The sequence below is a fragment of the Tinamus guttatus genome, unplaced genomic scaffold (genome assembly GCF_059628265.1).
Source record: "Tinamus guttatus ecotype Peru unplaced genomic scaffold, ASM5962826v1 Tinamus_guttatus_pri_ptg000439l, whole genome shotgun sequence".
Taxonomy (NCBI): Eukaryota; Metazoa; Chordata; class Aves; order Tinamiformes; family Tinamidae; genus Tinamus; species Tinamus guttatus.
This window is the reverse complement of record NW_028288973.1, coordinates 429496-445784: the sequence shown is the minus strand read 5'-3', so window position 1 is coordinate 445784 and position 16289 is coordinate 429496. Positions and strand designations below refer to the sequence as shown.

General features: G+C 53.8%; 1 protein-coding gene across 1 annotated transcript; it reads right to left on the bottom strand.

Annotated features, from left to right (window-relative positions):
* Window positions 1-302: 302 nt before the first annotated feature.
* Window positions 303-15960, bottom strand: PDGFB (platelet derived growth factor subunit B). Its single transcript, XM_088531885.1, has 7 exons — window positions 15871-15960; window positions 8818-8914; window positions 5593-5676; window positions 4936-5141; window positions 3111-3252; window positions 2532-2701; window positions 303-1316 (listed from the first exon to the last, which is right to left on the bottom strand). Exons 1-6 carry the CDS (start codon window positions 15958-15960, stop codon window positions 2565-2567), a joined length of 756 nt encoding a protein of 251 aa, XP_088388011.1. The 3' UTR covers window positions 303-1316; window positions 2532-2564.
* Window positions 15961-16289: the final 329 nt, after the last annotated feature.

Sequence of the window (16289 nt, the reverse complement as noted above, 5' to 3'; positions counted from 1 at the left end):
TTCGGGACCACAGAGCAGGCAAGGACAGCTCATTTAGATTAAGTCATGCTTCTAAGTTTGGCTCTTGTTGGTCTCGCTGTGCTGCCACTTGGCCTCCTACAAGGAAGTTGCGATGGGGGGTTGGTGCAGAGTGAGAGAAAAGGGCACCAAGACAGAGGGAGATCAGACGGTGCCTCTGTCCGTCCTGTCTCAGACCCCACAGGCACTGAGTAATATTGCAGAAAAGTGTGCTTTTCTTCTGGCCACCCACGCTGACGCATGCACATGCCACTGAGGTTCCTGCCACTGGGGAATGAAATTCATTTCCAAACATATATATATATTTCTATATATATATATATATCTATATATATGGATGTATAAATACACACACACACACACACACACGTATATATATATATATATGTACACACACGTATACTGGCGCACACATACAGAGCAAATTTAAAAAATAATCTGAGTCCGAGCCTGGAAAGCTGTGTTCTCCACCAGCATGTGCAAAGATGGCTCCCCTTGTCAGGGGCCAGGGGTGTGGAGACGGTTTTGCCACCAGCCTTTTGCTCCTTCCCCAAAATCCAAACGCCTTCCAGTCAGCACCAGGAGCAGGAGGGGAAAAGGGAGGGGAATGCATTTGGCTTCTTTTTTTTTTTTCTCTCTTTTTTTTTTTTCTGTTCCCCGAGATGTTGTATATTCTAGTGGTTTTGGTATTTCTTTTTCAAATAAAATATACACACAAGCGTTAAAAATATAGATCTGTCCAGGTAGGGGCGATAAAAGTCCTTAGTGCATTTTCCGTCATCGGTTGCTGCTCACAATCTGAGATATGCCTGTTTTGAAAAAGTAGGTCCAGTGCAAGTGTTGACCTCAGCTGAGCCCTCCCAGCCTTACCAGAAGCACAAGGAAAAGGAAGAATATTCCCCTTCCTCCCTCTGCCTGTTTTATTTTTCCTTCTTTCAGAAGAAATTGGGCCCACTTTCACATTTTCCATCCTGTCCTCTGGAGCAGGGAAGGCATTGTCCTGTCCTCACTGCAGGTTGTGGTTGATGGGGTCCATGGTTGTATTCGTATTTTGTTCTTTTATATATATATATATATAAGTTGTTTCTTTTTTTTTGTTGTTTTGTTTTGTTTTTGTAAAACTTTAAAACGATGTTAATAAATGAAAGAAAGGAGAGACTTTGGTGGGAGAAGGTCCATTGGTGGAAAGGGAAGCACCATTTGCCATCTGAATCAGACGTCGAGGCAGACAGACAAAGAGGAAAAGTTGTCACTCCAAGGACCCCATGGGGGCAATACAGCAAATATATTAAATAAACCTGGAAGAGAAACAAAACCACACACAGCATTAGCATATATGTCCCTCTTCCTCCACGATTCCCCTCCTCTTTGTTTTTCTCCTCTGGAGATGTTTGTATTGAAGTGCCAGATTAAAAGCCCAGAAGGGCTTCTGACCTCTATTTTTTTTACCTCCTGGACAGCTGGAGCCCGAGCTGAGATCTGCATAGTTTTGCATCATTTATACCCTGGGAATCTTGGGCTGGCCAGAGGGATCCTGGGATAGTCAGAGCCATTGTAGGGTTATGCATGGGAATAAAACTCCCAAGATATTATCTGGTGCCCCTCATCCACAGCTCCTGAAACGCAACATGGTGGAAGTTCCTACCCTCCCTCTCACAAGGGAAGGGGAAGGGAACTGACTGGCCCAGGCTCATTCAAGAGCCTGTGGCAGAGCAGTGACTGCTGTGTCACAGGCCAGGGCTTTCACTATTAGCCTGTACTGCCACTCTCTAAACTCAGCCCTCAATTGCAAGCCCAGGCTACTCTATCTTTTATGCAACTCTCCCTCTCCAAAGAGGAACCAGGGCTCGATTCTCCTTTTGCTCGTACCAGTAAAATTCTTCTGATCACGATGGAATTGCTCCTGTTTACACAAGCCAGGGAGAAAAGAATCAGACCCTGGACTGACAAAATCCAGATCTATTGCCAGAGATTCCAGTTCTCCTTTCCCCTTGTATGACCTTTCTTATGCACACAGACTTCCTGCTAGGAGAGAGATGAACCAAAAGTGCTGCTACTTCTGAGTCTTTTTGCCAACTCAACTAATGAAATAAAAGGAAAAGGGATCCCCAGAGCAACATTAATTCTCTGCTTTCAACAGAGAATCAATAGAGAAAGGAGAACAGGAGCTGCTCCACAAAGGAGATGAAAAACACAGACCCTGGGGGGATTTAGGTGTAGAGAGAGGTCAGGCTCCCTGTCTGGCTTAAAGAGATGCAGAGAAAAGAGAAGGCAGGGCTGAAGAGTGAAGCAGCATGATCCTTCCACCTCTCCAAAGAGCCACAAATAGGATACACATGTAGGTCTCAGCCTAATCTCGCCCCCTCCTTTGACTCTGCTTTTATCATGCTCGGGTCCTGCAGCAACCCCATGCTCAATGAGCAACCAGTGCTGTGGGAAATGTCTGAGATGTCTAGGTAGAACCGTGTCCCAGGAGGACATCTCTCTCAGCTGGAAAAGCAGCTTGCTCTTACCTGCCTTGGGCTCTCTCTCCCCTGCTGGCACTTCTATGCCACAAGGATTTCTTTCAGCACTTTCTTATCGTTGACATGCTTGTACTTCTTATGTTTCCTCTTCTGTGCTGGCGGCCGGCGCGCTCGTTGCCTCTGCGACGCGGCGGCTGTGGTGAACGACGAGGGCAGGCCTGCCAAAACAGAGGGCAGCGTGTCCGTGTGGCACCGCGCTGCCAGGCCAGGCCGAAACTCTGCTCGCCATCCGCTACCAACAGAGAGCCCTGCAAAGGGAGCACCCCGAGGCCCTCATCTTCTTCATGCCACCCTCTGCTCTGCCCGGTCTCTGCCCTTGCCTTTTTCCCTAGCTGTCCTTCAGCCTTCCCCTTTGCCCCTCACTTTCTGCTCCTTCATTTCCCTTGGTTTCAGCCCCTTGCTGGATGGCTGACGTCCTGGGAAAGGTTCCTAGGGCTGGTATAAACCAGAAAAGGCTCATGGGATTCACTGGAGCTAAGCAGATTTAAACCAGTGGGGAGTTAGTTCCTCTCTTCCTAGCCTCTCTTCTCATGCCTCTCTCCTCTCTACTAACGCAAAGATTCTTACGTCTCTGTTTACGCTGTCCTGGCCGGATGTTCCTTGGGGGCTGGTGGGCCACTGCTTCGCACCGACACTGCACATGGTCCTCCAAAGGCACAACGACTTTTTTAAATACTGGCTTCCTCTGGACAAATTCGATCTTGTTCACCTATTTGGGAAAGAGAAGCATCCAAAAGATGAATACAGCTGTAGGTCCCACTCTGTAAAAGTAATCAGTCTCCCTGTGCCTCTGGCTTTCTTCCTAAAGGGTCAGAAGGCAGTTTATAGAGCATGGTTCAAGCTCAGAGGCGCTGTGCACTGCAGCAACTTCTGCACACACGAGGAGAGCAGCCCTAAACCAGGCAAGTTTGGATGTGACCAGTTCTTTTCCCCATTTCTAACTTGCAGCTGCTTTTGGCATGGAGCAGGGTAAGTGGTTGACCACATACAGAAACACGGCGTGAGTGGAATGGGATGTGCTGTAATGGCAGAGACCTGGGGCAATCAGAATTAATTGCCACAGGATCCTGCAGAAAGGGCAAAAACAAAATAATTTGCGCCCGATGTAAGCAAATGCAGCTTCCCCAGCTCCACTGAGGCCTGTCTGAATTTGTCTCAAGCTCTTTAATAACTCATGGGGCTGAAGCTCTCAGCTGTGTGTTTCATGGGAAAGGCGGTGCTCTGGAAATTCCCTCGGACTCTCCATCAGTGCTGACTCAGAGGGAAAGCTCACTGCTCCACATCCCACCATAGGGCCTGAGCTTTCTAGGGGGACTCTCCCACTCCCGGCGGGGCCAGGTCTAACCCCGCTTGGCTTATCTAATAAGACCACAGCCCCTGAAGTGCTCCGCGAGCTATAAATACTTGCTTTGCTGCGAGGCCGGGACTGAATTCCTCTAAACCAACTGCCCCCAGCAGCATCCCTGGGCTGCTGTTGTTTATCTTTCCTTGAAAGCCCACTCCACACGTTTCAGACCACACGCTGCTCGCTAGGCAAACACTTCCAGCCAAACAATAGAGAGACCTCTGTCCTCAAAGAAACTATTTCCAGGTCACTTTTTCTGGCTGGCTTTTGACCTCTGGTTTGCTTTTTCCACAAAAACAACTCCTGCTCGTCCCCACCACCACAGCATGTTTCCCTCATTCAACCTGGCCTTTCTGAGAAAGGAATTTCCTGATGTAACAGGCTGTTTGAATGCAACCTGCCCTGGCCAACCTCTGCCCTCTGTCTAGAGGAGTCTCTTACGGCGCAGGCATAGGATTAGTACGGGATCAGTATTATTTTTAAACAAGCTGTCTGGGAGGAAACTGTGAGAAGATCGCTATTAGCTGACAAGCAGACAGGATCAGAGCAAGAGGTTAGCTGTCTGCTTGCAGCCCGGCTGCGTTGGGAGGCAGCAGCGGGGCTGAGAAAGAGGAGAAGCTGCTTCAGTGTGTGTCTTGGGAAGGAGTGCTTGGGGGATGGAGCACTGCAACTACAGGCCCGCGTCTTCTCGCATCAAATGCAGCTCTTGGGGTGAAAGTTCTGGATTTTTTCTTTTTTTGGTTCTGATACAGAAGACACGGTTGCCTTGAGGCCCAGCGAGAGACTGGGCTGCAGCTGGGGATGGTGCCTGTAGCTCTGCTGCGGTGACAGTCCCCAGCTGCTGACAGCACCAGCGTGGGGAGCAGCTGGCACAGAGCTCACCGCAGCACTGCGTGGCTAATGCACAGGATGTGACTGCGGAGAAGTGGCAGGGAAAAGACAGCTGGGTGAGCCCTGCATGTGAGACGTGCAGGGGTTTTCTCTTGGGGAGCTGGAGACAGAGGTGAGGCTGTGAGAGCAGGGAGCTGGGCAAAGGGTCTCCCTTACCTGGACGTGCCGGACACGGATCTGCGTAGGGCGACACTGCACGTTGCGGTTGTTGCAACACCCGGAGCATTGCTGCACCTCCACACAGGGTGGCCACACCACAAAGTTGGCGTTGGTGCTGTCCACCATCTTGCGGGAGATTTCAAAGACCACCGCCCGCGTCTTGCACTCCGCGAGGACGGCAGGCTCGGCTGCTGCCAGCGCATCTACGGGGGCAAAGAGAGGGAGGGAGGATGAAATGGGCTGTGCAGCTGTTACCGATCTTCCCCTAGAAGAGAAAGAGCCTGCACTGCTCTCCCACACAAACCCACATGCTCTTCCCCTGCTCCTGGCCATCCAGCTCCCTCTTGGAGCAGAACGGTGCCCTATGGGGGAGCCTCCAGCAAAAGATGCTTCTCACTGCAGTGGCAGCCCGAGGCAGGAATTACACTTCTTCAGGACAAATCAACACCCAAGGGATTGAAACTTGCAGAACTCTGGACTCCTTCTCCCGCACTGCTGGGCTGTAAAGCCCAGACCCTCCTTCCCATCTGTCTGCACATCCATGCCCATGTCAGCCTCCAGCCCAGCACATGTATTTCAGAGCTGCACCTGCCTCACCCGCAGCTGCCTAGGTTAGTGCCCCAGCAGCCACAGAGGGCAACGTGCCAGACTCACCTATGCTTCGTCTCCCTCGAGACAGCGCCACAGGGTTCGGACCAGGCTGAGTTGCGTTCAGCTCCACGCTCGGGGTTTCCTCTTCTGCAAAGAGAAGGACATGTTTAACAACACTGTGTAGAGATGGGAGAAGGCAGCAGGCATATGTGCTCCACTAATCAAGACCCAGGGTGCACTAATATGTAATAAATACCCTGTTACATGGTGTTAGGTGTAAATCCACGGCCAGATCACAGACACGCTGATGCACAGAGGCTCTAAGCTGGCAGCTTCAAGCAAATCAAGCCAATAAGCCTCTTGTGAAAGAGGAGTCTTAGCCAGATCTAGCAGAGGAAAACTAGGTCATGAAAGACATGGCCTTAGGTAGGACTGCCTGGAGTAGGAGAAAGTTCAGCTCAGTTGCCTCAGGATATGACAAGGGTGATGCGAAGGCCAGGTGGGACAGGCAGGATGCTCAGTATATGAGCACTGAGGTGTCTTGCTGGGATAGCTACGGCCTGGGGGAGTTCAGCCGTGGGAGGGTAGGGACAAGGGCAGCAGTGGGTGGCAGGTAGAGGGCTTGATTTCTGCCTCCCAGACCACTGCTCTATGGTAGAGCTGGTTTTGTGATAGGAGAATAGGAGAACAAGTTAAAACGATTTCCCCCCTGTGCTACTGCAAGGTAACTGCAGGGTCTGGAAGTAGCTCAGTCATCAGAGGAAGATGCAGCATTTAGCCGAGCTCTGAGCAGTTCCCTCCCACTCCACTGCTTTTTCCCATAGGAAGTGCTGAATGGAGAAATGCCCATAATCCCCACGGAGCACTCCAACACGCAGCCCCTCCTGAGCTCCGGACAATGGCCATGCTCAGGGATAGCTCCCAGTCAGCCCAAGCGCCTTCCTTCTCTGGCCTGCTTTAGCAGCTGAAGGAAGCAGCATGGACGTCAGCATCAGGAGAACAATTTTCTTTAGGGAAATTTGGGGACAGTGGAAGATCTCTGTTTATCTGAGATGTGCTGGAGCAGGTTCCCATATGTATCACGTCCCATCCCTCTTCCTCAGTCCCTGCCTCAGCGAAGCCTTTGTATAAGGGGAAGCAGGGACTCAGCTCACTGCTCATCTCAGACAACTGATGGAGGATTTGAGACGTGTGCATAGAGGCTGCATGCACGAGGCAGGAATCAGCTGCCTATGCAGTCAACATCCCCGTGAGATGGACAGACACACTTCAAAGTGGCTTGGCTGGAGAGCCTGCTGGAGAGGTGCTGTTGATTCTAGGACAGACCTCGCCTCACTGGGGCAAACACTCAAAACGGTGCCACGTGCTCTAGAAGGGCCTGGGATTCTGCCTGGGCTACAGAGCATGTCTGCACGACTGGCTTGGATGGGCACATCTACTGGGCAGGTATCCGCAGTTATGGGAGGGGATCCCTACTCTCCATGCCTCAGCCGCTGGCTCCAGGAGTGTGACTAAGATCAGGAGAGCAATGTCTCAGCTCATCTACCTTCTGCGACTGCCAAAATCTGGCTTCCTATGCAGTTAACGAGGGGCAGTACTTGTGACCCCTACCCGGGACATGGATGGTGCAGGAAATAGACCTGGCTAATTTGGGGCTAGTTTGCTAATACCTGCATTTGCTAATGCACTAATTCCACACAGGGCAGGTAAATGGTGATGCACCTCAGTCACTACCTGAAGCCAGAAGAGCACCATATGGGGGGGAAAAAAAAAAAAAAAAAGAGAGAGAGAAGGCAAGAACACTTGCCTCTCTTTCCCTGGCCAGCCTTCCCTAACTAACACCTGAAGTGAAACCAGTGGCCAGCAAGAGGAGCCCTCTTTATTGCTTAAGCACGAGGTTGGTCAGTAACTGAGACAGAGATGTATTCGCTTCTTGGACACTAGGACAAGACAGACTGCACACATCCCAGCTGCTCCTTCCCCACCCCTCCATCCTGTGTTGTCTGGAGTTTTATCATGCGAGGGTGGGGGCTGCCCTTGTGCAAAGGCTAAGTCATGGAGAAGAGAAAAAAAATAGCAACAACTGTTGACTAGAAGCAACTCTCCTATTGAAAACCTCGTCCCTCCTTGCCCAGGTTGTCCTTCTACAGCCCAGGTCAGTGCTGCAGCTGTGGCCAAAGAGGGTCTGGGTGTGGGGGGAGCAGCCCGGGACAAGCCGGAGTGTCTAATTTTGGAAGGTGCCCCATTGTGCGGCTCGTGGACAAGGAGGAGGGAGCTGGGGAGGGCAGGGAGCGGCCGTGGCGGTGCTGGGGAGCCCGTCGCCTCTTTCTAAGGCAAACAATAGCTGAACACAGCTGGTGCCCTCCCCCTCGCGTCCCCCCCTGCCCCTCCAGGGCCGTTTTGAAAGGCAGCGGGAATGCTTTTGAGACTGCGCCAGTGGTTGGACTGGCATAGGAAACAAAAGCAGGAAATTCTGTTCCCCCGTAGATAGTGTCTCGGCAAGGATTACAAAGCTCCAAACAGACAAAACACAAGAGAGAAGGCGAGCTGGGGGGGCCGGCGGACGACGGGCGGGAGCGGAGTTAGAATAGAATGGAATTTGCTCTGAAGAGACCGTTTATAAATAAATTCCTGGGCCAGCCCCGCCGCCGCGGCGCGTGCTCCGGTTCCCACACGTGCCGACCCCTCGACGCTCCGCTGCTCCCGCTGCTCTCGCGCGCAGCCCCGGCCAAGTGACCCCGAGGCCCCGGAGCCCCCGGAGCTCCTCTCCGCGCGGGAAGCGACGCGGTGCTGCCCGCAGCCGGCCGGCCGCAGCGCGCGGCCTGCGTCTCACCCCCGCGCACGTGCCCTGCTGCTCCGCGCCTGGAGCCTCTGGGAAGCTGCGTTTTTTCCTGCACGCTGAACCACAGAACTCACTCGGTCCTTTTCTCCTCTGTTTCCAGGTCCCATTTCTCCACCTCCTAAGATGATGTCCCAGGGTGAAAAGCACTGGTCCCATTTCCATGGACTCACCTTGTCCAGCCCTTACTGCTTTTGTAAGCCAGCATCCCTCAATAGACCAGGCAAGGTGAGTCCAAAAGGGTATCTAGCTGCCTAACTTCCATATGTTCAGGCTGGCTAAGCGTGTAAATACTCATGTGTTGGCACCTGAACGGTTCCTGTTATTTACAGTGAGGCCTGGTGGCAGTGCATCTACCGGAGAATGGAATAAACCCTCCCACCTCCTGAAAGAGTTAAGAAAAATAAATATATAAATAAAAAGGAGTGTTTGGTGAAGAGGAGATTTACCTACGGAGTCTATCCGCAGGGCTCGCTGGAGGTCGCTGATGGAGCGCACTGAGCTGCTGCCCAAAATCTCATAAATGTCTTCAGGGATGGGGTCCCCCTGCCAGATGAGAAAACAGAAGAGGAGGGGGAAAACAAGCGTTAGAGAGAGAATCTGCAAATCCCGCATCGTGGAGCAGGGGAGGGCGATGGAGGCAGCAAGGGAGGAAGCGTGACGGAACCGCGGAAACACCGGAGAGACGTGCCCTTGTGCAAGCACGAGCCCGAAACCTGAACAAACCTGCAAGAGGCCTCTCACTCCCTCTCACGAAGTGACTGGCAGACTGAAGAAGCAAGAAAATGCACCAGTTATAGGGTTACACCCTGCAGCCCTGGGTCCTACACAAACAGACAGCGAGGTTTCCTTCTGTGCTGCTATATGACTTCTCCAGGTGGCCTCTCATTCCTGCTGCCGGCAGTACAGGCATTTTAGCAGACTTCCCTTCCACCATCAGATAAAACCTTCCTAATATTTCCCTCTGTTACGAAACTCCCTCGCGGGCTTTGTCAGATACCGTGTGCGTGCGCGTGTGCTTTCAAACCACAGTAGCCCAATAATATGCATCATTTGCATACTGTTTTTTTCTATAAAATAATTTAAAAAGCAGGGGGAAAGGAAGATTGACCTTTGCAGCTGAGTCTGCTGCTTTGGCACGAGCCTGTCACAAATGCTGCAGAGAACATGGGAAAGGGTGTCTGGGGCTATGGGCTGAGTTGCTGGTGTGGATGGGGGAAAAAAAAAAAAAAAAAGCATGGAGTTTGGATATCACTGGATGTCAGTGCCAAAAAACCCCTTAAGCAACCAGGTTTAAAGGCACCAAATGATGGGTCAGACTCAGGGTGTGCCGGTGGGCAGGTGCAACACCATCACTCTCCAGGTAATTTTACCCTGATAGCAGCATTGCACTGGTCCTAGTGACAGCAAGACTACAAAGGAGGAGTGTGGGAAAGCAAGCCCTGGATAAAACACACTTCCGAAAGACGAGAAGAAGAGCTGGAAGGAAGCGCTGGCCATGTTTGCTTAGCTCCTAGCTGTCTTCATTCAGGGCTGCTCATGTGGAAAAGCTGCTCTTTCAGCTGGGTGCTGGATGCCATCTGAGCTGCAGCCCTACCCCGTGCCCCGTAACCGAGAGGAGAATTTCGCTTGTGCATTTATGAAATGTAGGGATTTCCATGGGGGGTTTATGGGCAGTTGGTGGTGCGTGTGTGGTCCCTCTCATTTAGAGCCCTTCGTTTCCTGCGAGCGTTCAGGGCCAAACACTTCCCTTCAGCAGAGGAGAAAAACAGCAGGTAGGTGGCCTCCAAACACTGAGTGCTTTAGCCCCGAATTTGCAGCAACTTTTGTATGGGTGCTTGGTGCTGGGACCTTCCTACCCGCCCCTTGGTTACCCTTCACCTCTACTAAGGTGGTAGCAGGAGTGGGGCCCCCTCCTCAGAGCACCCTCCCAAACAACAGCTTTACCTGGGAATTGCTGGCTGGAGGTTTCTGCAGCCCATGTTATGGGGCAGAAACCTCCCTGGATAGATGCAGAGCAGACAACGCTGGTGCCCTAAACCTCCACAGCCTGACTCACCAGGGACCTTGCAGCAGAGCTCTCAGCCCCTGTTTCTCAAGTAAATGCAGCGCAAGGTGTCCCGTGTCCAACCCGCTTTGCTCGGCATCCCTATTGCTGTAGCATCTCACCACAGACACGAACAAGAGCAGATTTGAGATCCCCAGCCATTACTTGCTCAGCCTCTGCGGCTGCCAGCAGGGAAGCAGCTTCACTGATGGAGGAACAATGAGAAATAAACTCACATAATTAAGAGACCACTGAAGAGCTGTGAAATGAAGATGCCTTCTGACGACTTCTCTACCGGGAGCTGGAGCGGGACCAACAGGCCAGTGCTGGGAGCCTCTGCGGCACTCCCTGCCCAGCGCCACACACGGCGGCTGCTGGAAGAGGGGTCATTTGCAATTCCAAGTGTTTGCGGCCACAGCTCCACACCGGGCGCTGAACTGAAGGCTTTTTAATGCTTGCACCTGTCAGCCAAGTGCATCTGTGTACGCATGAGGCTCTGCATAGATGCCCCTGCTCCTTCCTGATACTTAATATATGTAGGAAATGGCACTTTATTTTAAACCCTGGCACTTGGCGGAGGGGAGAGAGTGGGCAGGTGTTACGGTGACTTTGGAGGCAGGCTGGGAGGTGTCACCTTGCTAACCGAGAAGGGGGAACAGATATAAATCAGGGATTGCAAACGCCCATCCTAAGGAGCTGCCTTGCTGGGCACCGGCTGCAGGAACAAACTCCACTCCCTGCTCACCACAGGAGTGTTAGGTGCCATTTTTTTCCTGCCGCAGATACTATCAGCCTGGCTACCGTGTATCACCAGCCCACGCAGCTCATAGTCCTATCCTCCTACCCAGGGTTTGTGAGGCAGCTCTGCCAATGACAACTGCAAGCCTGCGAAGATCCTCGCTTCCCCCTCGTGCTGCACAACTGTGCCCGAGGGTGCCCCAAGAGCAGGATATCTGAGCGATGTGGCTGGAAGGGGCCCAGGAAAGCCAAGATCCATGAACCGCCTCCCCCTGATCCTGCAGGGTCAGAAGGTAGAGCAGAAATGCGGTAGGTGGGTTCCCTGGTGGACCAGCCCAGGCGGCTGGCGCTCTTCCTGCTCAGCAACAGTTAAGGAGTTATTTGTCTAGCACAGGTTAACAGTCTCCTTTTAACTGCGCGGCAGATCAAAGGCGACTTTTGTCTCAATGGACTCCTGGCTGGCTGTCAAGTGCCCTGCAGCCTGGCCTCCTATTGCTGCAAGGCCACTGAATTCCTAGAAGAAAGCGAGTTTGTTCCTCCCTCCCGCTCTCCTGGCTCTCTCCCGGGGGCTCCCGGCAGCCCGGGCACAGGGCAGGTACCTCCGCTGCCCTCCTCCGGCCTGCTCGTGGCCGCTCCGTGCTGCCAGCGGGGCCTCCTGCCATGGCAGCTTCTCCTCCGTCCTCCCGGACCTCCACGTCTTGGGCTGGTGCAAGTCAGGGCATGTGACGCGGTAGCCCGCATGCAGCCCAGGGATGTCCAAGAAGTCACATCCTACCATTCCCTCTCTGCACACACACACGCTGCCGGCATCAGCCTGACTCAAAACCCCACTTCCCATTTGTGTCTGGAGCTTCCAGGTATAGTGCTGAGCACCAGGAAGAGATGGTGCAACTTCCACACTGAAGTGGGCAATCATGCAGCCTACGCAAGGTAGGAAGGGAGGCGGGAAGGCTGCAGAGGCCACCTGCCTGCCTTGGGGTTGGGTACATCGCAGGAATGGCCAGACACGTGTCTTGGCTTCCTAGCCAAGGCCTGATTCTCCAAGTCACTATGGGATGTTAGAAGATCTCCTGGAGATCAGCGTTTGCCAAGGTGGCACGGGGAGTATGCCAGACCACTCTCCAGTCCTCCTTCCAGCTACTCTTACTCCAGTGGCTACAGAGTTTTACCAGAGAGCACATCACACTTGCTAGCACAACAGGTAAAGAGAAGGATGGAGCAAAGCCTGAAACTGGGAGGAATGGGAGACCCTCAGGGCTCACAGAAACCCACCAAGGACATTCCCAAAGTGAGGACTTCTGACGTCCTCTTTCTTGGGATGGCGTGTGGCATTGCACACAAAGGGTAGCCCGTCTGGTCTAGGGCAGGGGAGCACCAACCCATCTGCTTCTCTGCCCAAGAAAGGGGGACAGAGGGAATCTGAGCAACAGACTCCCAAGTGATTAGGCTGGCAAAATAAGAAAGAAAAAAGAAATCAAAATATTTTCTTTCTCCCCCTCAAGCTCATGTGAGGATCCTGAAGGGAGGCTCCACAGCATTCCCTGGCAGAGAACAAGACAGGTCAATCTGCTCGGCCAATCTCACCCCAGATACACTTGCACCCTTTGGCACGGGGTTTTAGCCCTTCCAGCATAGACCCTGATACCCACCCGCCAGCATCACATATCTGTCTCTGCCCTCAGACGGGAAAAACCCCCTCAGGAGAACCTTTTCTGCAGGGGACATGGGGCAAGGGATTGCTTTTTGCTTTCTTAAAAGTATCAACCTTCTGTCAGATCTCGCCAGTGTTTCTACCCACCCTTTTCCCATTTGAAGGGGGAACTTCACTGCTCCATGCTACTCCACAACACACCCCCACGCAGCTCGCCTGCAAAAGTTGGAGGTATTTCCCCCTGGGCCTGTTGGAAATAGCACAGGAACCACTGTCATTCTCTCCTGCTGCTTCACATCAGCTGATAGTGAGAGACGGGCACGTACAAGTTGCCCTGCTCCTTCCATGAGCTCACCCCAGACATGTCACCCATCCTGTAAGAGCTGTCCTGGCTTCCACTGTTTTTTTTTTTATTAATATTATTATTTGTTGTCCCAGTCTCAAGCTAGGAAGATTTAGGAAGAGTCCTGGGGCCTTCTACCAGGAAGAGGCAAACCGGAGCCGGGCCAAGGTTATAAGCTAGCACCCAGCCGCACCCCATTCCTTGGGAATTCCAAAAAACCCTGCCAATAGGATCTTACCCAAGCAAAACCACGCCTGGCTCAGCCCATCTCTGTAAATGTTGCAAGGCAACTATTAGAGCCCTCAGGTGAAATGCAAATAGGTTAGCATCCCTGCTTCCCAGCTGGCAAATACCTTCCCCGTGCGATGCACGCTCCCTCCCGCTGGAAGAGCTCCAGGGCCCTCCAGCTCCGCATGGGTGTGATCGAAGAGGCAGAGGGACTAAGAAGCCTCCATCTCACACTCACATCTCTGCTGATTAGGCAGCAGCTAATGCGTATGGGGCACTTTCTCCAGCAGGTTGGAGAAGGAGATGCAAGCGCTGTGCAGAGGATGCTTTATTATTGTGCTCCTTATTCTTAAGGAGCTGGTAAATGTAAAACTGTACATGTTTGCTGCATAGGTGGAAAGCCCTGCCCTCAAAGTAGATTTGGGGATTGGCTGCAGGCAGGAGCATCTACTGAAGCAGAAATTTTCTTGGCAGTCTGGTCATAAAATGATAAATGTCACTATTCCTCCAGGAACCTGGGGCCGGAGCCAGAATTCCCAAACTCTAAGCTCGCTAGACAGTGATAAAGCTGTGCAGCATTTTCACGTGGTTACGGTGAGGAATATCAGCCCCTGGGATTAGACACTTGCATCTTCAACCTTTCCTAGTGTTTCATGTTGCATGGGAGAGGGAGATCCGAGCCACCCACAGAAGAAATAACCATCCTCTGCCTAACACAAATACAACCACCAGGCAGCCCACAGCTCTAACTGCTTCCTTTTGTGGCTTGGGTAAGGGCAAAATGGACCCATAAGGAGGTGATGTGATGCTTTGTACCCATCTCCTTCCCGGATACCCACAGGAGAGAGTGCCTAAAATTGAGGAAGCAAGGGAAAGAAAGTATGCAAAGTGAGGGAGCTGGTGGTGGAAGGCTATCTCCTGCCTCCAATAACCCCCAAGCTGTAGATTCAACCCATGGTTTCGTCACATTGCGTAGAACTGAAGTGAGAATGGGAGCTTTGTGGGTGGATGCTAGGAGATTTCTGATCCCCTCCAATTTGTGTGGAACCAAATGATGAAATATGACAGCAGAGACCAAAGGATCTGGGGTCCCAGGGCCCCTTTTCCTAGCCCACTATTCTGGAGGGGAAAACAGCAAGAAAAGCAGTTCCAGCCTGTGGATGGAAAAGAGGCTTTGATTTCCATGTGGTGAAACACAGGACTGCTATACACTTATTAGTCAAATCTAGCACCTGACCCCCATCCTGTGTCCTGCTTCCTCCTAAGCAGTGCGTGTGGGAGGGGTGCAGGGGGAGCAGGATGACACGTTTGTGTGACTCTGCGTAAGCGCAGCAGAGATTATCATCTCCAACCTCTCTCTGTGGCCCCAGCTAGAAATACACCCTGCCGAATAACTGCGCCACCCAAACGTTGGTATCCCTATCGTCCCTATCCCCTTCCTCGGCCCTTTCCAAGTCTTTGCACCCTTTGTCACCACACCATCTACGTGACACTTGACTTCAGACCCTCATTTTCTGGAGGTGCCAACCAGGCCCTGCGCACACGCCGGCAGCGCCGGAGCAAGGCGCCAGTGCATCCCCGGGACACGCGGCGCGCGCCTTGGCAGGGTGCGCGTGCCGGCAGGGACGGCGCGAGCGGCTCCGTGGAGCCGGCGCTTTGTGCAATGCCTCCAGGGACGGCGGGCTGTGCGTGAAGCCGCAAGCGAGCTACGAGGACCACTGAGGGGCTCGGCATAGTCCCGAGGGACTCGGCAGCGTCAAGGAGGGCCGGCACCCTCTTTCGTGCTGCACACCAAGACGGCTTTGGCTGGGTCTCCTCTTCCCTTTCTCCTGACACTGACTCCAGCCATGGCCTGGAGGGTATATATATGTATTTATATACATATGTATGATTTTTATGATGAAGACGGGCAAATATATATATATATATATATACATATATATATATATTGCAACAGTTGTCCTTCTGCCACCTGGAGACACAGCCTTTGTATCCCTCGGGGGAGGTGGAGTTCCTGCTCTCCTTAAACATGTATCGCAGCAATAAAGAACAAGCCTCCCTCCCTCCTTCTCCTTTTCTCGACCCTACCCGAGGGCTCCAGCGACAGCGGCCGCCTCCGCCCGCAGCTCCCAACATCTGTAGCCGCGGGCCCGGGGCCTCAGCCGCGGCCGGGGCACCTGGTGGAGCCCTGGGGCGGACGGAGCCCGCACCGCGGGGTCCGGCGGGTGGCACCTGCCGGGGGCTGAGGGCAGCGGCGCCGAGGGCGGGAAAGCGGCGCCCGCGGCACCGAGGGCCGCGCCCCGCGGCCGCCCCCGCCGCCCGGCCCCGCTCCGCTCCGCTCCATCGCGCCGCCCGGCCCCCGCTCCGCTCCGCTCCGCTCCATGGCGCTGCCCGCGGCCGCCGCGGGGCTGCGGGAGCGCCCCTTCCTCCCCGCGCTTCCCTCCCTCCCTCGGGAGCCGCGAGGCACGAGCCGCCGCCCGCGCCGCCCCCCTCACCTCGAGGCGGGCCAGGGGCAGGTAGAGGATGAGGGCGAAGAGCGCGCCGAAATCCATGGCGACGTCGAGCCCCGCCGGCTGCAGGCACATTGACGGCGAGCGCCGGCAGCGAAGCGCCTCGCTCTGCGGAGCCCGGCCTCAGGCGCCCAGGGCTCGGCGCTCGCCCATGCCCCGCGCCGGGCGCTGCGGGGGGCAGAGCTGCCCGCGGGCGAGGAGCGGTGCCGGGGGGCTTGTCCGTGTCTCCGCTACGGCAAAAGCCAGCGGGAACGCCGGGGGGAACGGCTAGAGCGGAGAAGTGCGGCGCGCCGGAATGAGGTGCATCCAGAGGCCGCGCGCCTCTCGCCGCAAGAAGGGTGTCGGTAGCTCCCGTATCAGGTGGTCCACATGCTGTTGCTCCTCTGGGGTCTCTTCTTTCAAAC